General features: G+C 52.3%; 1 protein-coding gene across 1 annotated transcript in view; it reads left to right on the top strand.

Moving 5' to 3' along the window:
• The window catches only part of LOC144950938 (kelch-like protein 1), a 47,257-nt gene continuing 24,630 nt past the window's right edge, over positions 1-22,627 (top strand). The window contains exons 1-3 of the mRNA XM_078881119.1: positions 1-46; positions 19,162-19,336; positions 20,349-20,523. Coding sequence (XP_078737245.1) covers positions 1-46; positions 19,162-19,336; positions 20,349-20,523 — 396 coding nt within the window. The remainder of the gene's footprint in view (positions 47-19,161; positions 19,337-20,348; positions 20,524-22,627) is intronic.

Here is a 22,627-nt window from a genome sequence, read left to right as displayed (position 1 = left end):
ATGACGCTGATCGTGACGACGGCCTTTATCAACCCGCACAGGAATGGTGAAGTATGGTCAAAACCCCCACCTCACCCCCCCACCCCCTACGGCTCAGCAAGCCCTTCATCCAGCAGTAGACAGACCATGGCTGGTGATGATGATGATGATTTTTGCAGGTCGCGAAGAGTGATTCGCATATCACGTTGGACTGCTTTGTGTTGAGCGTCAAGATGTCATTGTTTCTGCGTGGCCGCGAGGTGGCGAGTCAGTGCCACGATGTGTGAGTCTGTGGGTCTCTGTGTGAGTCTGTGGGTCTCTGTGTGATGAGTCTGCGGGTCTCTGTGTGAGTCTGTGGGTCTCTGTGTGAGTCTGTGGGTCTCTGTGTGAGTCTGTGGGTCTCTGTGTGAGTCTGTGGGTCTCTGTGTGAGTCTATGTGATGAGTCTGTGGGTCTCTGTGTGAGTCTGTGGGTCTCTGTGTGAGTCTGTGGGTCTCTGTGTGAGTCTGTGGGTCTCTGTGTGAGTGTATGTGATGAGTCTGTGGGTCTCTGTGTGAGTCTGTGGGTCTCTGTGTGAGTCTGTGGGTCTCTATGTGAGTCTATGTGATGAGTCCGTGGGTCTCTGTGTGAGTCTGTGGGTCTCTGTGTGAGTCTGTGGGTCTCTATGTGAGTCTATGTGATGAGTCTGTGGGTCTCTGTGTGAGTCTGTGGGTCTCTGTGTGAGTCTGTGGGTCTCTGTGTGAGTCTATGTGATGAGTCTGTGGGTCTCTGTGTGAGTCTGTGGGTCTCTGTGTGAGTCTGTGGGTCTCTGTGTGAGTCTATGTGATGAGTCTGTGGGTCTCTGTGTGAGTCTGTGGGTCTCTGTGTGAGTCTGTGGGTCTCTGTGTGAGTCTATGTGATGAGTCTGTGGGTCTCTGTGTGAGTCTGTGGGTCTCTGTGTGAGTCTGTGGGTCTCTGTGTGAGTCTATGTGATGAGTCTGTGGGTCTCTGTGTGAGTCTGTGGGTCTCTGTGTGAGTCTGTGGGTCTCTGTGTGAGTCTATGTGATGAGTCTGTGGGTCTCTGTGTGGGTCTGTGGGTCTCTGTGTGAGTCTGTGGGTCTCTGTGTGAGTCTATGTGATGAGTCTGTGGGTCTCTGTGTGAGTCTGTGGGTCTCTGTGTGAGTCTGTGGGTCTCTGTGTGAGTCTGTGGGTCTCTGTGTGAGTCTGTGGGTCTCTGTGTGAGTCTGTGGGTCTCTGTGTGAGTCTGTGGGTCTCTGTGTGAGTCTATGTCATGAGTCTGTGGGTCTCTGTGTGAGTCTGTGGGTCTCTGTGTGAGTCTGTGGGTCTCTGTGTGAGTCTGTGGGTCTCTGTGTGAGTCTGTGGGTCTCTGTGTGAGTCTATGTGATGAGTCTGTGGGTCTCTGTGTGAGTCTGCGGGTCTCTGTGTGAGTCTGTGGGTCTCTGTGTGAGTCTGTGGGTCTCTATGTGCGTCTATGTGATGAGTCCGTGGGTCTCTGTGTGAGTCTGTGGGTCTCTGTGTGAGTCTGTGGGTCTCTGTGTGAGTCTATGTGATGAGTCTGTGGGTCTCTGTGTGAGTCTGCGGGTCTCTGTGTGAGTCTGTGGGTCTCTGTGTGAGTCTGTGGGTCTCTATGTGAGTCTATGTGATGAGTCTGTGGGTCTCTGTGTGAGTCTGTGGGTCTCTATGTGAGTCTATGTGATGAGTCTGTGGGTCTCTGTGTGAGTCTGTGGGTCTCTGTGTGAGTCTATGTGATGAGTCTGTGGGTCTCTGTGTGAGTCTGTGGGTCTCTGTGTGAGTCTGTGGGTCTCTGTGTGAGTCTGTGGGTCTCTGTGTGAGTGTATGTGATGAGTCTGTGGGTCTCTGTGTGAGTCTGTGGGTCTCTGTGTGAGTCTGTGGGTCTCTATGTGAGTCTATGTGATGAGTCCGTGGGTCTCTGTGTGAGTCTGTGGGTCTCTGTGTGAGTCTGTGGGTCTCTATGTGAGTCTATGTGATGAGTCTGTGGGTCTCTGTGTGAGTCTGTGGGTCTCTGTGTGAGTCTGTGGGTCTCTGTGTGAGTCTATGTGATGAGTCTGTGGGTCTCTGTGTGAGTCTGTGGGTCTCTGTGTGAGTCTGTGGGTCTCTGTGTGAGTCTATGTGATGAGTCTGTGGGTCTCTGTGTGAGTCTGTGGGTCTCTGTGTGAGTCTGTGGGTCTCTGTGTGAGTCTATGTGATGAGTCTGTGGGTCTCTGTGTGAGTCTGTGGGTCTCTGTGTGAGTCTGTGGGTCTCTGTGTGAGTCTATGTGATGAGTCTGTGGGTCTCTGTGTGAGTCTGTGGGTCTCTGTGTGAGTCTGTGGGTCTCTGTGTGAGTCTATGTGATGAGTCTGTGGGTCTCTGTGTGGGTCTGTGGGTCTCTGTGTGAGTCTGTGGGTCTCTGTGTGAGTCTATGTGATGAGTCTGTGGGTCTCTGTGTGAGTCTGTGGGTCTCTGTGTGAGTCTGTGGGTCTCTGTGTGAGTCTGTGGGTCTCTGTGTGAGTCTGTGGGTCTCTGTGTGAGTCTGTGGGTCTCTGTGTGAGTCTGTGGGTCTCTGTGTGAGTCTATGTGATGAGTCTGTGGGTCTCTGTGTGAGTCTGTGGGTCTCTGTGTGAGTCTGTGGGTCTCTGTGTGAGTCTGTGGGTCTCTGTGTGAGTCTGTGGGTCTCTGTGTGAGTCTGTGGGTCTCTGTGTGAGTCTATGTGATGAGTCTGTGGGTCTCTGTGTGAGTCTGTGGGTCTCTGTGTGAGTCTGTGGGTCTCTGTGTGAGTCTGTGGGTCTCTGTGTGAGTCTGTGGGTCTCTGTGTGAGTCTGTGGGTCTCTGTGTGAGTCTGTGGGTCTCTGTGTGAGTCTGTGGGTCTCTGTGTGAGTCTGTGTGATGAGTCTGTGGGTCTCTGTGTGAGTCTGTGGGTCTCTATGTGAGTCTATGTGATGAGTCTGTGGGTCTCTGTGTGAGTCTGTGGGTCTCTGTGTGAGTCTGTGGGTCTCTGTGTGAGTCTGTGGGTCTCTATGTGAGTCTATGTGATGAGTCTGTGGGTCTCTGTGTGAGTCTGTGGGTCTCTGTGTGAGTCTGTCTCTGTGTGAGTCTATGGGTCTCTGTGTGAGTCTATGGGTCTCTGTGTGAGTATGTCTCTGTGTGAGTCTATGTGTCTCTGTGCGAGTCTGTGGGTCTCTGTGTGAGTCACTGGGGAGACAAAGGCGGTCGGGCGTGGGTGCTGCTCACACCAGCCCCCCCCCCACCTCCATGCCCCTTCAGCGAGAAGGTGGCTGCTGGTCACGACGCACTTGACCCAACAACCCCATGGAGGCTACCCGGGTGTGGGGGTGCACCTTTAGCTTTGCTTTATCCGTTTCAGTTGCACGGATTTCCTGCAGAGGTTCAATTTGGAGAACTGAAATTATTAATAAATAAATAAATCCCTTCGTCGTCGGCAGCGCTATTCTACAGCTTTTGGGGCCGTCCATAAATGACGTCACGCGACCCCCCCTCCCTTCCTCGTCACGTGACGTCACAAAAAGTCAGACCCCCCCCCTCCCTCAAATATGACGTCACAAAGCTCTGCCCCCCCCAAAAATAGAACATGCTTCAAATCGCTTTAAACTATTGTCATTGTAGTGCGTGTTTAATGTGGCGCTGCACTCTGATGTTGTAGGAGTGTTGCTAAAGCAATTAGTGTTGATATAACAATTCTATATTTATTTAAAGTTGCGCATTTTGACGTGACGTCACATTCCTCAACCCCCCCCCCTCCTCAATTATGACGTCACAAAGCTCTGCCCCCCCCCCCCAAATAAAACATGCTTCAAATCGCTTTAAACTGTTGTCATTGTAGTACGTGTTTAATGTGGCGCTGTAGGAGAAAACATTTATTACAAAGTCTATTTAATTAAGTAGAACGTGGTGTCTATATTTATTTAAAGTCGCGCATTTTGACGTGACGTAATTTCTCAAACACCCCCCCCCCATTCGTCACACATCGTCACAAATGTCTGACCCCCACCCCCCCCCCCCAGGTGCGTGACGTCATTTATGGACGGCCCTTTAACCAAAACAAACGAGCGAAAAGAAAGTTTATGGCGCCGTACCGTGAAAGTCTCCCCGCTTTGCGTGGGGGTTGCGTTCCCGAGATGTTAACTACCTCGCCTGGTCTACAGGAGGTCATGGGTTCGATCCCGACCCTGACGCCTGCTGCTGTATATTTGGAGTTTGCGTGTCTCTCTCTCCGTGGTGAGATGTTAACTACCTCGCCTGGTCTACAGGAGGTCGTGGGTTTCACATTGGGAAGTGGGTTAAAATTGAGTTACAAGATTTGAGGATACAACAACGACGACAACGACAGACAGAGTGAGTTAAATGAAAGCGTGTTGTAATAAAAACGTGATAGTTTTAGATCGTTAGTGCAAGGCCACGCGGGCCAATCGCGACCTCTGGTGGGCTTCTAGGGACGGCGCATGCCGACAATACGCCGAGAGGTTGAGGAATAATAAATAATAAGAAAATAATTGTAAATAAGAAAAGAATACGAATAAAATGAAAAATAAAAATGAGAATTAAGAACTAATAAAAAAAATAAGTACGAAAATAATACAACTAAAATAAAAAAAATCGAAATAAGAAATATCAATACGCAGAGAGGGTGAAGAATACGAAATCATAAGAAATAAATATATAATACAATTAAAATAATAAGAAATAAGAAATAAGAACTAATATCAATATGCGGAGAGGGTGAGGAATAATAAATAATAAGAAATAATTATAATTAAGAAAATAATACGAATAGAATGAAAAATAAAAATGAGAATTAAGAACTAATAAAAAAAATAAAAAAATAATACAACTAATATAATTTAAAAAATTCGAAATAAAAAATATCAATACGCAGAGAGGGTGATAAATAATAAATAATAAGAAATAAAAAAATTATACAAATAAAATAAAATAAAAATAAGAAATAGTATCAACACACAGAGAGGGTGAGGAATTAGCTCTCGGTGCTGTGCCCTTTCTGGCAATGTCACAGGTGAGGGTGAGACTTAAGATAAATAATGAGAAATAATAAGAAATGATAAGAAAAAATAAATAAGAAGAAATAGTAAATGAGAAGAAATAAGAAATGATAAGAAATAAGAAAAAAATAAAATGATAAGAAATGAAAAATAAGAAATAATATCAATAGATGTAGAAGGTGAGAAATAATCAATAGGTGTTGTGCCCTTTCTGGCAATGTCACAGGTGAGGGTGAGACATCAGATAAATAATAATAAATAATGATAAATAATAATAATAAATGATAAGAAATAAAATAAATAAGAAGAAATACGAAATGATAGGAAATAAGAAAAAAAATTGTTACAAATGAAAAATAAGAAGAAATAAGAAATGATAAGAAAATAAATTAAATTATAATAAATAATATCAAGAGATGGAGAAGGTGAGAAATCGTCAATGTCACAGGTGTTGTGTCAAGATGTTCAACCACCACGCAGATACATTTTTACTGGTAGGAACCTCCTGGTTACACCAGCCCACAGGGGATTATTGTGTCCGTCCGTCCGTCGTGCATACAACAATGGGAGGGGTGGGGCGGGGTGGAGAGGGGAGGGTGGGGAGGGGCGGGTGGGGAGGGGCTGGGTAGGGAGGGTGGGGAGGGGCTGGGTGGGGAGGGAGGGAGGGGCTGGGTGGGGAGGGGAGGGTGGGGTTGGGTGGGGAGGGTGGGGAGGGGCTGGGTGGGGAGGGAGGAGCGGGGAGGGGAGGGTGGGGAGGGGCTGGGTAGGGAGGGTGGGGAGGGGCTGGGTGGGGAGGGAGGGGCTGGGTGGGGAGGGGAGGGTGGGGTTGGGTGGGGAGGGTGGGGAGGGGCTGGGTGGGGAGGGAGGAGCGGGGAGGGGAGGGTGGGGAGGGGCTGGGTAGGGAGGGTGGGGAGGGGCTGGGTGGGGAGGGAGGGGCTGGGTGGGGAGGGGAGGGTGGGGGGGGGGCTGGGTAGGGAGGGTGGGGAGGGGCTGGGTGGGGAGGGGCTGGGTGTGGAGGGGAGGGTGGGGAGGGAGGGGCTGGGTGGGGAGGGGCTGGGTGGGGAGGGAGGGGCTGGGTGGGGAGGGGAGGGTGGGGGGGGGGCTGGGTAGGGAGGGTGGGGAGGGGCTGGGTGGGGAGGGGCTGGGTTGGGAGGGGAGGGTGGGGAGGGGCTGGGTGTGGAGGGTGGGGAGGGGCTGGGTGGGGAGGGTGGGGTTGGTGGGGAGGGGAGGGTGGGGAGGGGCTGGGTGGGGAGGGTGGGGTTGGGCTGGGTGGGGAGGGGAGGGTGGGGAGGGGCTGGGTGGGGAGGGTGGGGCTGGGTGGGGGGTGGGAGGGGTGGGGCTGGGTGGGGAGGGGCTGGTCACCCCGTGGTGCCCTTATAAAACTCAACGTTTAACCTACTCACGCCGGCTTGTGCCCGCCCTCACAGTCGGCCATATTTGCGGAATACACCACGCCGCCGTTGACCCTGCAGGCCATTGACCGAGCAACCCAACGTGTTCCTACCAGCTCCCTCCGCAGGACAATGTGTTTAATGAATCAAGTTACTGCGTTAGTGGTGGATGTGGTGGTGGTGGATGTGGTGGTGGTAGATGTGGTGGTGGTGGATGTGGTGGTGGTGGATGTGGTGGTGGATGTGGTGGATGTGCTGGTGGTGATGGTGGTGGTGGATGTGGTGGTGGATGTGGTGGTGGTGGATGTGGTGGTGGTGGATGTGGTGGTGGATGTGGTGGATGTGCTGGTGGTGATGGTGGTGGTGGATGTGGTGGTGGATGTGGTGGTGGTGGATGTCGTGGTGGATGTGGTGGTGGTGGATGTGGTTGTAGTGGTGGATGTCGTGGTGGTGGTGGTGGTGGATGTGGTGGTGTATGTGGTGGTGGTGGATGTGGTGGTGGTTGTGGTGGTGGATCTTAACGGGTATCCCCTGGGCCTCCGCCTAGGTCGACTCGGCCTCAAATGAGTACCTGGTGCGGTGTGTGAAACGTTGCCACTGGGGAGACAAAGGCGGCCGGGCGTGGTGCTGGCCACCCACCCACCCCCTCGTGTGCCGTGCCGGCCTTCACAGGTGCTGCTCGCTAACAGCACTTGCCCCTACAGTCTGTTACAGGCTACACGGGGAACCTTTATCTTTGGTGGTACCTGTGTGTGTGGGTATGTGTGTGGGTATGTGTGTGTGTGTGTGGGTATGTGTGTGTGTATGTGTGTGTGTGGGTATGTGTGTGTATGTGTGTGTGTATGTGTGTGTGTGGGTATGTGTGTGGGTATGTGTGTGTGTGTATGTGTGTGTATGTGTGTGTGTATGTGTGTGTGTGGGTATGTGTGTGGGTATGTGTGTGTGTGGGTTTGTGTGTGAGTGTGTGTATGTGTGTGTGGGTTTGTGTGTGAGTGTGTATGTGTTTGTGTGGGTATGTGTGTGTGTGGGTTTGTGTGTGAGTGTGTGTATGTGTGTGTGGGTATGTGTGTGAGTGTGTGTATGTGTGTGTGGGTATGTGTGTGTGTGGGTTTGTGTGTGAGTGTGTGTATGTGTGTGTGGGTATGTGTGTGTGGGTATGTGTGTGAGTGTGTGTATGTGTTTGTGTGGGTATGTGTGTGTGTGGGTATGTGTGTGTGTGGGTATGTGTGTGTGTGGGTATGTGTGTGAGTGTGGGTATGTGTGTGTGGGTATGTGTGTGAGTGTGTATGTGTGTGTGTGGGTATGTGTGTGGGTTTGTGTGTGAGTGTGTGTATGTGTGTGTGGGTATGTGTGTGAGTGAGTGTATGTGTGTGTGTGTGGGTTTGTGTGTGAGTGTGTGTATGTGTGTGTGGGTATGTGTGTGTGGGTTTGTGTGTGTGCTACCTGTGTGTGTGTGTGGTGGTATTTGGTGATGACGATTGATACTTCCGCTGCTGATGATGGTGATGGTGGTGGTGATGGTAATTGATGGTGGTGATGGTATTGGTTGCAATTTATGTTCATAGTACTTGCGATGATGGTGATGATTTTGAATGTGATGGTGGTATTGGTAGTGCTTCTGGTGATGGTATTAATAGGTCGTGATGGTGATGATGGTATTGGTGTTGATGGTGATTATGGTGATTATGAATGTGATAATGGTGATGATGGTATTGGTAGTGATGGTGGTGATGGTATTGGTGATGATGATGGTGATTCTGAATGTGATAAAGGTGATGATATTTGTAGTGATGGGAGTGATGGTATTAGTGTTGATGGTGATTCTGAATGTGATAAAGGTGATGATGGTATTTGTAGTGATGGGAGTGATGGTATTGGTGTTGATGGTGATTATGCATGTAAAAATGGTGATGATGGCATTGGTAGTGATGATTGATGATGATGATGATGGTGGCATTGGTGATGATGATGATGATGGTAATCATCATCACCATCATCTCCTCCATCCTCTGGATGACACTTGTCACGTGATGCCCTCTCCCATGTCCACAGATACACAAAGACAAAGATCCCCCGTGTAGCTGCTGGGGCAAGTGCAGCACCTATGACGGACGGCACGGCACACGAGGGGGTGGGTGGCCAGCACCACGCCCGGCCGCCTTTGTCTCCCCAGTGGCGATGTTTGCTACAAGACCTCTCTCTTTTTTTTTTATGATCAGTGGAAACAAGAAGATGCTCGGTGTATTCGGCACTTTGTTTTGTTCATCATTTCGTAATTATTATTATTTTTTTAACTGGGCTCTATGTAACCAACCCCTTCAGCTTCACTCTCTCGCTCGCTCTCTCGCTCGCTCTCTCTCTCTCTCGCACACACTATCTTGCATTCTCCTACACTAAATCTCACTCACATATACACACATACATATTTTATCTCTCTGTGATACACTATCCCACTCCCCCTCTCACACACACACATCACCTACAATCTCCCACCCTCTCCTCCTCACTTTCTCTCTCTCTCACGCACTCTCCCACTCTCTCCCCGTGTGTCTCTCCCACTCACACACTCTCCCACTCTCTCCCCGTGTGTGTCTCTCCCACTCACGCACTCTCCCACTCTCTCCCCGTGTGTGTCTCTCCCACTCACGCACTCTCCCACTCTCTCCCCGTGTGTGTCTCTCCCACTCACACACTCTCCCACTCTCTCCCCGTGTGTGTCTCTCCCACTCACCCACTCTCCCACTCTCTCCCCGTGTGTGTCTCTCCCACTCACACACTCTCCCACTCTCTCCCCGTGTCCCTCTCCCACACACTCTCTCTCCCCGTGTCTCTCCCCGTGTCTCTCCCCGTGTCTCTCTCCCACTCACACACTCTCCCACACACTCTCTCTCCCCGTGTCCCTCTCCCCGTGTCTCTCTCCCCGTGTCTCTCTCCCCGTGTCTCTCTCTCCCGTGTCTCTCTCCCTGTGTGTCTCTCTCCCAGTGTCTCTCCCCCCGTGTCTCTCCCCCCGTGTCTCTCTCCCCGTGTCTCTCTCCCCGTGTCTCTCTCTCCCCGTGTGTCTCTCTCCCCGTGTGTCTCTCTCCCCGTGTCCCTCTCCCCGTGTCTCTCTCCCCGTGTCTCTCGCTCTCTCCGTGTCTCTCTCTCCGTGTCTCTCTCCCCGTGTCTCTCTCTCTCCCCGTGTCTCTCTCCCCTTGTCTCTCTCTCCCCGTGTGTCTCTCTCCCACACACTCACTCACCCACTCTCCCACTCTCTCCGTGTCTCTCTCCCCGTGTCTCTCTCCCCGTGTCTCTCTCTCCCACACACTCACTCACCCACTCTCCCACTCTCTCCGTGTCTCTCTCCCCGTGTCTCTCTCTCCCCGTGTCTCTCCCACACACTCACTCACCCACTCTCCCACTCTCTCCGTGTCTCTCTCCCCGTGTCTCTCTCTCTCCCCGTGTCTCTCTCTCCCCGTGTCTCTCTCTCCCCGTGTCTCTCTCCCCTTGTCTCTCTCTCCCCGTGTGTCTCTCTCCCACACACTCACTCACCCACTCTCCCACTCTCCCACTCTCTCCGTGTCTCTCTCCCCGTGTCTCTCTCTCCCCGTGTCTCTCTCTCCCCGTGTCTCTCTCTCCCACACACACACTCACCCACTCTCCCACTCTCTCCCCCGTGTACAAATCTCTACCCCCCCCCACCCTCTCTCTCTCACTCCCCGTGTCTCTCTCTCAATCTCTGTGTGTGTGCGCGTGTCACCCCACGCACGCCGGCCGGCTATGTCAGTCCAGAGGAAGGCCGTCTCCTCATCACCCACCTCCTCCTCCTCCTCATCACCCACCACCACCACCACCTCGTCCATCATCACCTCGTCGTCCATGAGAAAAGCCTTCAGACTCAGAAGATGGAAAATATTTTCTCCCGTTTCAGCGAACCACCTCCAGCCAGGGATCCACCCGGCACATTCCCGGTCCGGCCACAACAAGACGGAGTGCCCGGCCACAACACCACCACCGCCACCACCACAACGGCCACAACCACCGCCCCCGCCACCAGCCGTGACCGCAGCCGCTCCGGCCACACCACCACCACCAGCAGCAGTAGCAGCAGCAGCAGCTTCAACCACGCAGAGGACGGCCACACCACCAGCTTGGAGTGCAACGGGCAACGCCACAACATTCTCACACGCGGACTGCACGGCCGCAGCAGCAGCAGCAGCAGCAGCTTCAACTCAACGGAGGACAACTACAACACCACCACCACCTCCACCACCACACTCAACCACAACACCACCACCACCTCCACCACACTCAACCACAACACCACCACCACCTCCACCACACTCAACCACAACACCAACACCACTACCGCCACCGCCACCACCACCAACCGCACCACTACCGGCGTCACCTTTCACGGCATCATCAGCACCACCTCACCCATCATCAGCACCACCACCACCACCACCGCCACCACCACCACCGCCACCACCACCGCCACCACCACCACCACCGCATTCAGCCGGAAGCGGTCACGCCACATTGGCGCTGTCCACAGCAGCACCACGCGAATTTGAGCTTTTGACCGAAACGGGAGTCGTGGAGTCTCACGGATTTGCTGCGTGGAGGCCACGTGGAGACGGTGATGGAGATGATGGAGGTGATGGTGGTGGTGATGGTGGTGATGGTCGAGAAGAGGTGAACGATGGGGCGGAGGATGCTGTGACCAAGGAGACGGAGATCGGAGTTGAAAGGTGAGTGGGTTGACAGGTGAGTGGATGAGTTGAAAGGTGAGTGGGTTGACAGGTGAGTGGATGAGTTGAAAGGTGAGTGGGTTGACAGGTGAGTGGATGAGTTGAAAGGTGAGTGGGTTGAAAGGTGAGTGAATGAGTTGACAGGTGAGTGGGTTGACAGGTGAGTGAGTGAGTGAGTGAGTGAATGGGTTGAAAGGTGAGTGAATGAGTTGAAAGGTGAGTGGATGAGTTGAAAGGTGAGTGGGTTGAAAGGTGAGTGAATGAGTTGACAGGTGAGTGGGTTGAAAGGTGAGTGGATGAGTTGAAAGGTGAGTGGGTTGAAAGGTGAGTGAATGAGTTGAAAGGTGAGTGGGTTGAAAGGTGAGTGAATGAGTTGACAGGTGAGTGGGTTGAAAGGTGAGTGAATGAGTTGACAGGTGAGTGGGTTGAAAGGTGAGTGAATGAGTTGAAAGGTGAGTGGGTTGAAAGGTGAGTGAATGAGTTGACAGGTGAGTGGGTTGAAAGGTGAGTGAATGAGTTGACAGGTGAGTGGATGAGTTGACAGGTGAGTGGGTTGAAAGGTGAGTGGATGAGTTGAAAGGTGAGTGGGTTGACAGGTGAGTGAATGAGTTGACAGGTGAGTGGGTTGAAAGGTGAGTGAATGAGTTGACAGGTGAGTGGATGAGTTGACAGGTGAGTGGATGAGTTGACAGGTGAGTGAGTTGACAGGTGAGTGAATGAGTTGACAGGTGAGTGGGTTGAAAGGTGAGTGGATGAGTTGACAGGTGAGTGGATGAGTTGACAGGTGAGTGGATGAGTTGACAGGTGAGTGAGTTGACAGGTGAGTGAATGAGTTGACAGGTGAGTGGGTTGAAAGGTGAGTGGATGAGTTGACAGGTGAGTGGGTTGAAAGGTGAGTGGATGAGTTGACAGGTGAGTGGGTTGACAGGTGAGTGGGTTGAAAGGTGAGTGGATGAGTTGAAAGGTGAGTGGATGAGTTGACAGGTGAGTGGGTTGAAAGGTGAGTGAATGAGTTGACAGGTGAGTGGATGAGTTGACAGGTGAGTGGGTTGAAAGGTGAGTGAATGAGTTGACAGGTGAGTGGGTTGACAGGTGAGTGGATGAGTTGACAGGTGAGTGGGTTGACAGGTGAGTGGATGAGTTGAAAGGTGAGTGGATGAGTTGACAGGTGAGTGGGTTGACAGGTGAGTGAATGAGTTGACAGGTGAGTGGGTTGAAAGGTGAGTGAATGAGTTGAAAGGTGAGTGGGTTGACAGGTGAGTGAATGAGTTGACAGGTGAGTGGGTTGAAAGGTGAGTGGATGAGTTGAAAGGTGAGTGGATGAGTTGACAGGTGAGTGGGTTGACAGGTGAGTGGATGAGTTGACAGGTGAGTGGGTTGAAAGGTGAGTGAATGAGTTGACAGGTGAGTGGGTTGACAGGTGAGTGGGTTGAAAGGTGAGTGGATGAGTTGAAAGGTGAGTGGATGAGTTGACAGGTGAGTGGGTTGAAAGGTGAGTGAATGAGTTGACAGGTGAGTGGATGAGTTGACAGGTGAGTGGGTTGAAAGGTGAGTGAATGAGTTGACAGGTGAGTGGGTTGACAGGTGAGTGGATGAGTTGACAGGTGAGTGGGTTGACAGGTGAGTGGATGAGTTGAAAGGTGAGTGGATGAGTTGACAGGTGAGTGGGTTGACAGGTGAGTGAATGAGTTGACAGGTGAGTGGGTTGAAAGGTGAGTGAATGAGTTGAAAGGTGAGTGGGTTGACAGGTGAGTGAATGAGTTGACAGGTGAGTGGGTTGAAAGGTGAGTGGATGAGTTGAAAGGTGAGTGGATGAGTTGACAGGTGAGTGGGTTGACAGGTGAGTGGATGAGTTGACAGGTGAGTGGATGAGTTGACAGGTGAGTGGGTTGAAAGGTGAGTGAATGAGTTGACAGGTGAGTGGGTTGACAGGTGAGTGAGTGAGTGAATGGGTTGAAAGGTGAGTGGATGAGTTGAAAGGTGAGTGGGTTGAAAGGTGAGTGGGTTGACAGGTGAGTGGATGAGTTGAAAGGTGAGTGGGTTGAAAGGTGAGTGGGTTGAAAGGTGAGTGAATGAGTTGACAGGTGAGTGGGTTGACAGGTGAGTGAGTGAGTGAATGGGTTGAAAGGTGAGTGAATGAGTTGAAAGGTGAGTGGATGAGTTGAAAGGTGAGTGGGTTGAAAGGTGAGTGGGTTGAAAGGTGAGTGAATGAGTTGACAGGTGAGTGGGTTGAAAGGTGAGTGAATGAGTTGACAGGTGAGTGGGTTGACAGGTGAGTGGATGAGTTGAAAGGTGAGTGGGTTGACAGGTGAGTGGATGAGTTGAAAGGTGAGTGGGTTGACAGGTGAGTGGATGAGTTGAAAGGTGAGTGGGTTGAAAGGTGAGTGGGTTGAAAGGTGAGTGGGTTGAAAGGTGAGTGAATGAGTTGACAGGTGAGTGGGTTGAAAGGTGAGTGAGTGAGTGAATGGGTTGAAAGGTGAGTGGATGAGTTGACAGGTGAGTGGGTTGACAGGTGAGTGGATGAGTTGAAAGGTGAGTGGATGAGTTGACAGGTGAGTGGGTTGAAAGGTGAGTGGGTTGAAAGGTGAGTGGGTTGAAAGGTGAGTGGGTTGAAAGGTGAGTGGATGAGTTGACAGGTGAGTGGGTTGAAAGGTGAGTGGATGAGTTGAAAGGTGAGTGGGTTGACAGGTGAGTGGATGAGTTGAAAGGTGAGTGGGTTGAAAGGTGAGTGGGTTGACAGGTGAGTGGATGAGTTGACAGGTGAGTGGGTTGAAAGGTGAGTGGATGAGTTGAAAGGTGAGTGGGTTGACAGGTGAGTGGATGAGTTGAAAGGTGAGTGGGTTGAAAGGTGAGTGGATGAGTTGAAAGGTGAGTGGGTTGAAAGGTGAGTGAATGAGTTGAAAGGTGAGTGGGTTGACAGGTGAGTGGATGAGTTGAAAGGTGAGTGGGTTGAAAGGTGAGTGGGTTGACAGGTGAGTGGATGAGTTGACAGGTGAGTGGGTTGAAAGGTGAGTGGATGAGTTGACAGGTGAGTGGGTTGAAAGGTGAGTGAATGAGTTGAAAGGTGAGTGGGTTGACAGGTGAGTGGATGAGTTGAAAGGTGAGTGGGTTGAAAGGTGAGTGGGTTGACAGGTGAGTGGATGAGTTGACAGGTGAGTGGGTTGAAAGGTGAGTGGATGAGTTGAAAGGTGAGTGGGTTGACAGGTGAGTGGATGAGTTGAAAGGTGAGTGGGTTGAAAGGTGAGTGGATGAGTTGAAAGGTGAGTGGGTTGAAAGGTGAGTGAATGAGTTGACAGGTGAGTGGGTTGAAAGGTGAGTGGATGAGTTGACAGGTGAGTGGGTTGACAGGTGAGTGAGTGAGTGAATGGGTTGAAAGGTGAGTGAATGAGTTGAAAGGTGAGTGGATGAGTTGAAAGGTGAGTGGGTTGAAAGGTGAGTGGGTTGAAAGGTGAGTGAATGAGTTGACAGGTGAGTGGGTTGAAAGGTGAGTGAATGAGTTGACAGGTGAGTGGGTTGACAGGTGAGTGGATGAGTTGAAAGGTGAGTGGGTTGACAGGTGAGTGGATGAGTTGAAAGGTGAGTGGGTTGAAAGGTGAGTGGGTTGAAAGGTGAGTGAATGAGTTGACAGGTGAGTGGGTTGACAGGTGAGTGAGTGAGTGAATGGGTTGAAAGGTGAGTGAATGGGTTGAAAGGTGAGTGGATGAGTTGAAAGGTGAGTGGGTTGAAAGGTGAGTGGGTTGAAAGGTGAGTGGGTTGAAAGGTGAGTGAATGAGTTGATAGGTGAGTGAGTGGGTTGAAAGGTGAGTGAGTGAGTGAGTTGACAGGTGAGTGAATGAGTTGACAGGTGAGTGGGTTGACAGGTGAGTGAGTGAGTTGACAGGTGAGTGAATGAGTTGAAAGGTGAGTGGGTTGAAAGGTGAGTGGGTTGAAAGGTGAGTGAATGAGTTGACAGGTGAGTGGGTTGAAAGGTGAGTGGATGAGTTGACAGGTGAGTGGGTTGAAAGGTGAGTGAATGAGTTGACAGGTGAGTGGGTTGAAAGGTGAGTGAATGAGTTGACAGGTGAGTGGGTTGACAGGTGAGTGGATGAGTTGAAAGGTGAGTGGGTTGAAAGGTGAGTGAATGAGTTTACAGGTGAGTGGGTTGAAAGGTGAGTGGGTTGAAAGGTGAGTGAATGAGTTTACAGGTGAGTGGGTTGAAAGGTGAGTGGATGAGTTGAAAGGTGAGTGGGTTGAAAGGTGAGTGGGTTGAAAGGTGAGTGAATGAGTTGATAGGTGGGTGAGTGGGTTGAAAGGTGAGTGAGTGAGTTTACAGGTGAGTGGGTTGAAAGGTGAGTGGATGAGTTGAAAGGTGAGTGGGTTGAAAGGTGAGTGAATGAGTTGATAGGTGAGTGAGTGGGTTGAAAGGTGAGTGAGTGAGTGAATGAGTTGACAGGTGAGTGAATGAGTTGATAGGTGAGTGGGTTGACAGGTGAGTGGATGAGTTGAAAGGTGAGTGGGTTGACAGGTGAGTGAGTGAGTGAGTGAATGGGTTGAAAGGTGAGTGAATGAGTTGACAGGTGAGTGGGTTGACAGGTGAGTGAGTGAGTGAGTGAATGGGTTGAAAGGTGAGTGAATGGGTTGAAATGTGAGTGGGTTGAAAGGTGAGTGGGTTGAAAGGTGAGTGAATGAGTTGAAAGGTGAGTGGGTTGAAAGGTGAGTGAATGAGTTGAAAGGTGAGTGGGTTGACAGGTGAGTGGATGAGTTGAAAGGTGAGTGGGTTGAAAGGTGAGTGGGTTGAAAGGTGAGTGAATGAGTTGAAAGGTGAGTGGGTTGAAAGGTGAGTGAATGAGTTGAAAGGTGAGTGGGTTGAAAGGTGAGTGGGTTGAAAGGTGAGTGGATGAGTTGAAAGGTGAGTGGGTTGACAGGTGAGTGGGTTGAAAGGTGAGTGGATGAGTTGAAAGGTGAGTGGGTTGACAGGTGAGTGAGTGAGTGGGTTGACAGGTGAGTGGATGAGTTGAAAGGTGAGTGGGTTGACAGGTGAGTGAGTGAATGAGTTGACAGGTGAGTGAATGAGTTCATAGGTGAGTGGGTTGACAGGTGAGTGAGTGAATGAGTTGACAGGTGAGTGAATGAGTTCATAGGTGAGTGGGTTGACAGGTGAGTGAGTGAATGAGTTGACAGGTGAGTGAATGAGTGAGTGAATGAGTTGATAGGTGAGTGAGCTGATAGGTGAGTGGGTTGACAGGTGAGTGAATGAGTTGACGAGTGAGTGAGTGAGTGGGTTGAAAGGTGAGTGAGTGTGAGGTTTGGTAAACTTGTAGTAAAAATGGCAACATCATCACCACGACCATCATCACGCTAATGATAGTGATGATGCTGTTGCTTATGATGGTGATGATAGTGATGGTGTTGATGATATTGATGCTGTTGCCGATGATGATGGTGGTGATGATGATGTTGATGATATTTCTGATGATAATGGTGATGCTAGTGATGATGTTGATGATATTTCTGATGATGATGGTGGAGTTAATGCTGTTGATTATGATGGTGATGCTGTTGATGATGTTTATGATAAAGATGGTGATGGTGTTGATGTTGCTGATGATTGTGGTGGTGATGATTACGTACGAACTTCTTTCGCGCCGTACGTAGCCAACCATGCTACTCGAAATGAGTTTGTCAATCTAGATGACGACGACGATGACGGTGGTGACGATGATGACGGAGATGGCGATGATGACGATGACGACGACGACGATGATGACGACGATGATGATGATGGTGACGACGACGATGATGACGACGACGATGACGACGATGACGATGATGACGACGATCATGATGATGGTGACGACGACGATGACGATGATGACGACGACGACGATGACGATGATGATGATGACGATGATGATGGTGACGACGATGACGATGATGACGACGACGATGATGACGATGATGACGACGATGATGGTGACGACGACGATGACGACGACGATGACGATGATGACGACGATGACGATGATGACGACGACGATGATGACGACGATGACGACGATGATGGTGACGACGACGATGACGACGACGATGACGATGATGACGACGACGATGATGACGATGATGACGATGATGACGATGATGACGATGATGACGACGACGATGATGACGATGATGACGACGATGATGGTGACGACGACGATGACGATGACGACGACGATGACGATGATGACGACGATGACGATGATGACGACGACGACGATGATGATGACAACGATGATGACGATGACGATGACGACGATGATGATGGTGACGATGTAAAAGTGCGTAGCTTCAGCGGCTTCCGAATATCGGAAGGCAAGGAGCGTTCCAGACGGCCGCAGAAGCGCATCTGAAGGCGCCGCGCAATGCGGTGACCGTATAGTCCACCCCCATCGTCCACCACGATCACACCATAGTCCACCATCGGGGAAGGGAGAGGAGGAGGGGGGAGGAGGGGGGAAGGGGAGGAGGGGGTATGAGAAGGAGGAGGGGGGGGTGTAGGGGAACGCCCCACGCTGTTTCCCCGTGACCTCCACGTTCGTTTGAACGACTTCTGCTGGTCGCTTTAGGGAGCGAGGAGGAGGTGGAGGTGGTGGTGGAGGTGGTAGAGGTGGTGGAGGAGGAGAAGGGGAGGAAGGCGAGGTGGAGGAGGAGGAGGGGGAGGAGGAGGAGGTGGTGGAGGTAGTGGAGGAGAAGGAGGGGGAGGAGGGCGAGGAGGGGGAGGAGGAGGAGGTGGAGGGGGTGGTGGAGGAGGTGGAGGAAGAGGTGGAGGAGGTGGAGGTGGTGGAGGTGGAGGAGGTGGAGGTGGTGGTGGAGGAGGTGGAGGAGGAGAAGGGGAGGAGGGGGAACGCCACACGCTGTTTCCCCGTGACCTCCTCGCTCGTTTGGCTTTAGGGAGCGAGGAGGTGGTGGAGGAGGCGGTGGTGGTGGAGGAGGTGGTGGAGGAGGAGGTGGAGGTGGTGGTGGAGGAGGGCGAGGTGGAGGAGAAGGAGGAGGAGGGGGAGGTGGTGGAGGTGGAGGAGGTGGAGGAGGTGGAGGAGGAGGAGGAGGGTGAAAGCCCCACGCCGTTTCCCCGTGACCTCCACGTTCGTTTGAACGACTTCTGCTGGTCGCTTTAGGGAGCGAGGAGGAGGTGGAGGTGGTGGTGGAGGAGGTGGAGGGGGTGGTGGAGGAGGTGGAGGAAGAGGTGGTGGAGGTGGAGGAGGTGGAGGTGGAGGAGGTGGAGGTGGTGGTGGAGGAGGTGGAGGAGGAGAAGGGGAGGAGGGGGAACGCCACACGCTGTTTCCCCGTGACCTCCTCGCTCGTTTGGCTTTAGGGAGCGAGGAGGTGGTGGAGGAGGTGGAGGTGGTGGAGGAGGAGGTGGAGGAGGAGGTGGAGGTGGTGGTGGAGGAGGGCGAGGTGGAGGAGAAGGAGGAGGAGGAGAAGGGGAGGAGGAGGTGGAGGTGGTGGAGGAGGTGGAGGAGGTGGAGGAGGAGGTGGAGGAGGAGGTGGAGGAGGAGGTGGAGGAGGAGGTGGAGGAGGAGAAGGGGTGGAGGAGGTGGAGGTGGTGGAGGAGGTGGAGGAGGTGGAGGAGGTGGTGGAGGAGGAGGTGGAGGAGGAGAAGGGGAGGAGGAGGTGGAGGTGGTGGAGGAGGTGGAGGAGGTGGAGGAGGAGGTGGAGGAGGAGGTGGAGGAGGAGGTGGAGGAGGAGGTGGAGGAGGAGAAGGGGAGGAGGAGGTGGAGGTGGTGGAGGAGGTGGAGGAGGTGGAGGAGGTGGTGGAGGAGGAGGTGGAGGAGGAGGTGGAGGAGGAGAAGGGGAGGAGGAGGTGGAGGTGGTGGAGGAGGTGGAGGAGGTGGAGGAGGAGGTGGAGGAGGAGGGGGAGGAGGAGGTGGAGGAGGAGGTGGAGGAGGAGGGGGAGGAGGAGGAGGGGAGGAGGGGGAACGCCCCACGCTGTGACTTCCACGTTCGTTTGAACGACTTCTGCTGGTCGCTTTAGGGAGCGAGAAGGAGGTGGAGGTGGTGGAGGAGGTGGTGGAGGTGGTGGTGGAGGTGGTGGAGGTGGTGGTGGAGGAGGAGAAGGGGAGGAGGAGGGGGAGGAGGCCACGGAGTTCCTGCGCGCTCACCATGCGCAGCTGGCGCTCACGAGGATGCACGCGGCGCTGCTGCACCGGCAGCTGTGTGACGTCACGCTGGTGGCGGGGGGCAGGCGGATACCTGCACACAGGTAGCACGTGGTGGTCGTCGTCATCAGTAGCGTCATCGTCATCAGTGGCATCGTCATCATCAGTGGCATCGTCATCATCAGTGGCATCATCATCAGTGGCATCAAACATCATCAATAGCGTCATCATCAGTAGCATCATCATCACCAGTAGCATCATCGGTAGCATCATCAGTAGCATCGTCATCAGTAGCATCGTCATCATCATCAGTGGCATCATCATCATCAGTAGCATCGTCATCATCAGTGGCATCGTCATCAGTAGCATCATCATCAGTAGCATCGTCATCGTCAGTAGCATCATCATCGCCGTCATCAGTAGCATCGTCATCATCGTCAGTAGCATCGTCATCAGCAGCAGCATCATCATTAGTAGCATCGGTCGTATCATCATCAGTCGCATCGGTAGTATGATGATACTGCTACTGCTGATGATGATACTGCTGACGATGCTGACGGTACTGCTGATGATGATGGTATGAAGATCATGGTACTGCTGATGATGATCATGGTACTGCTGATGATGATCATGGTACTGCTGATGATGATCATGGTACTGCTGATGGCGCTGATGATGCCACTACTGCTGATGATACTGTCGATGACGATGATGACGGTACTGCTGCTGCTGATGATGATACTGCCGATGACGATGATGATGATACTGCCGATGATGATTCCGACGGTGCCTACCTTGCTGATGCTGCTGCTGATGCTGCTGCTGCTGATGCTGCTGCTGATGCTGCTGCTGATGTTGCTGCTGCTGATGCTGCTACTGCTGATGCTGCTGCTACTGCTGATGCTGCTGCTGATGCTGCTGCTGATGTTGCTGCTGCTGATGCTGCTGATGATGCTGCTACTGCTGATGCTGCTGATGCTGCTACTGCTGCTGCTAATGCTGCTGCTGCTGATGATGATGATGACGGTACTGCTGCTGATGATACTGCCGATGACGATGCCGCCGCTGCTGATGCCGCCGCTGCTGATGCCGATGTTGCCGATGGCACTCTGGCAGGCTGGTGCTCAGCTCCGTGTCGGATTACTTCGCGTCCATGTTCACCAGCGAGCTGCTCGGGGCGAAGCAGCAGCAGCAGCAGGAGCGGGAGGTGCGCATGGAGGGGATCGAACCTGGCTCCCTCTGGTCGCTCGTCCAGTACGCCTACACAGGTAGGCCTGGCACAGGTAGACAGGTAGACATACACAGGTAGGCCTGGGACAAGTAGACCTACACAGGTAGGCCTGGGCCAGGTAGACAGGTAGGCCTACAGAGGTAGGCCTGGGACAGGTAGACAGGTAGACCTACACAGGTAGGCCTGGGACAAGTAGACAGGTAGGCCTGGCACAGATACACAGGTAGGCCTGGGCCAGGTAGACAGGTAGGCCTACAGAGGTAGGCCTGGGACAGGTAGACCTACACAGGTAGGCCTGGGACAGGTAGACAGGTAGGCCTGGCATAGATACACAGGTAGGCCTGGGCCAGGTAGACAGGTAGGCCTACAGAGGTAGGCCTACACAGGTAGGCCTGGCACAGGTACACAGGTAGACCTACACAGGTAGGCATGGGACAGGTAGGCCTACACAGGTAGGCCTGGGACAGGTAGACCTACACAGGTAGGCCTGGGACAGGTAGACAGGTAGGCCTGGCACAGATACACAGGTAGGCCTGGGCCAGGTAGACAGGTAGGCCTACAGAGGTAGGCCTGGGACAGGTAGACCTACACAGGTAGGCCTGGGACAGGTAGACAGGTAGGCCTGGCATAGATACACAGGTAGGCCTGGGCCAGGTAGACAGGTAGGCCTACAGAGGTAGGCCTACACAGGTAGCCTGGCACAGGTACACAGGTAGACCTACACAGGTAGGCATGGGACAGGTAGGCCTACACAGGTAGGCCTGGGACAGGTAGACCTACACAGGTAGGCCTGGGACAGGTAGACAGGTAGGCCTGGCACAGATACACAGGTAGGCCTGGGTCAGGTAGACAGGTAGGCCTACAGAGGTAGGCCCTGGGACAGGTAGACCTACACAGGTAGGCCTGGGACAGGTAGACAGGTAGACCTACACAGGTAGGCCTGGGACAAGTAGACAGGTAGGCCTGGCAGAGATACACAGGTAGGCCTGGGCCAGGTAGACAGGTAGGCCTACAGAGGTAGGCCTACACAGGTAGGCCTGGCACAGGTACACAGGTAGACCTACACAGGTAGGCATGGGACAGGTAGGCCTACACAGGTAGGCCTGGCACAGGTACACAGGTAGGCCTGGCACAGGTAGGCCTACACAGGTAGGCCTGGGACAGATACACAGGTAGACCTACCAAGGTAGACCTACACAGGTAGACCTACACAGGTAGACCTACACAGGTAGGCCTGGGACAGGTAGACCTACACAGGTAGGCCTGGGACAGGTAGACCTACACAGGTAGGCATGGGACAGGTAGACCTGGGACAGGTAGACCTACACAGGTAGGCCTACACAGGTAGGCCTACACAGGTAGGCCTGGGACAGGTAGACCTACATAGGTAGGCCTGGTACAGGTAAACTACACAGGTACACAGGTAGGCCTACACAGGTAGGCCTGGCACAGGTACACAGGTAGACCTACACAGGTAGACCTGGGACAGGTAGACAGGTAGGCCTACACAGGTAGGCATGGCACAGATACACAGGTAGACCTACCAAGGTAGGCCTGGGACAGGTAGGCCTGGGACAGGTGACAGGTGTAGTGTACATCAATTTGGGACTCACCAAAGAGTCGGAGGCACATCATGTATTCCATTCCATATAGTCACTGGGGGACATCTACCCACGGTCAGTACGCTACCCGACCAGCGGCGCCGAGAAGACGGGGACAGCGACATCACGACGAAATTCCTTTCCCGGTAAAGTCACGTAAAAATGGAAATAATAAAATAATAAAAATAAAACACGATAAAATAATTCTCACGACGTTTCGGCCACAACGCAAGCAGCCGTCCTCAGGTGGAGACCAGGTCTGTCGGGGAGACAGCGTCTGGATTATTTTATTTTATTATGTTTTATTTTTATTATTTTATTATTTCCATTCTACGTGACTTTACCGTAGAACGTGACTTTATCTGATAAATGATAATGATATGCACTGTCCTTGAAGTTGGACCAATCAACTTCAAGGACAGTGCTTATCATTATCAGAGTTGTTTCTTTATGTTTGCATTTTGACTGCTTGTGTTGTGTGGTTATTGCAAACATGATCCCTTGTATGAAGGTGTCAGTTTTTGTACCAGTTGAAAGGGTCAAAACCTATTGCTATAATTTGC

The sequence above is a fragment of the Lampetra fluviatilis genome, chromosome 60, assembly GCF_964198595.1.
Source record: "Lampetra fluviatilis chromosome 60, kcLamFluv1.1, whole genome shotgun sequence".
NCBI classification, from domain to species: Eukaryota; Metazoa; Chordata; class Hyperoartia; order Petromyzontiformes; family Petromyzontidae; genus Lampetra; species Lampetra fluviatilis.
The sequence above is the reverse complement of the archived record's forward strand: the minus strand, read 5'-3'. Positions and strand labels throughout refer to the sequence as shown.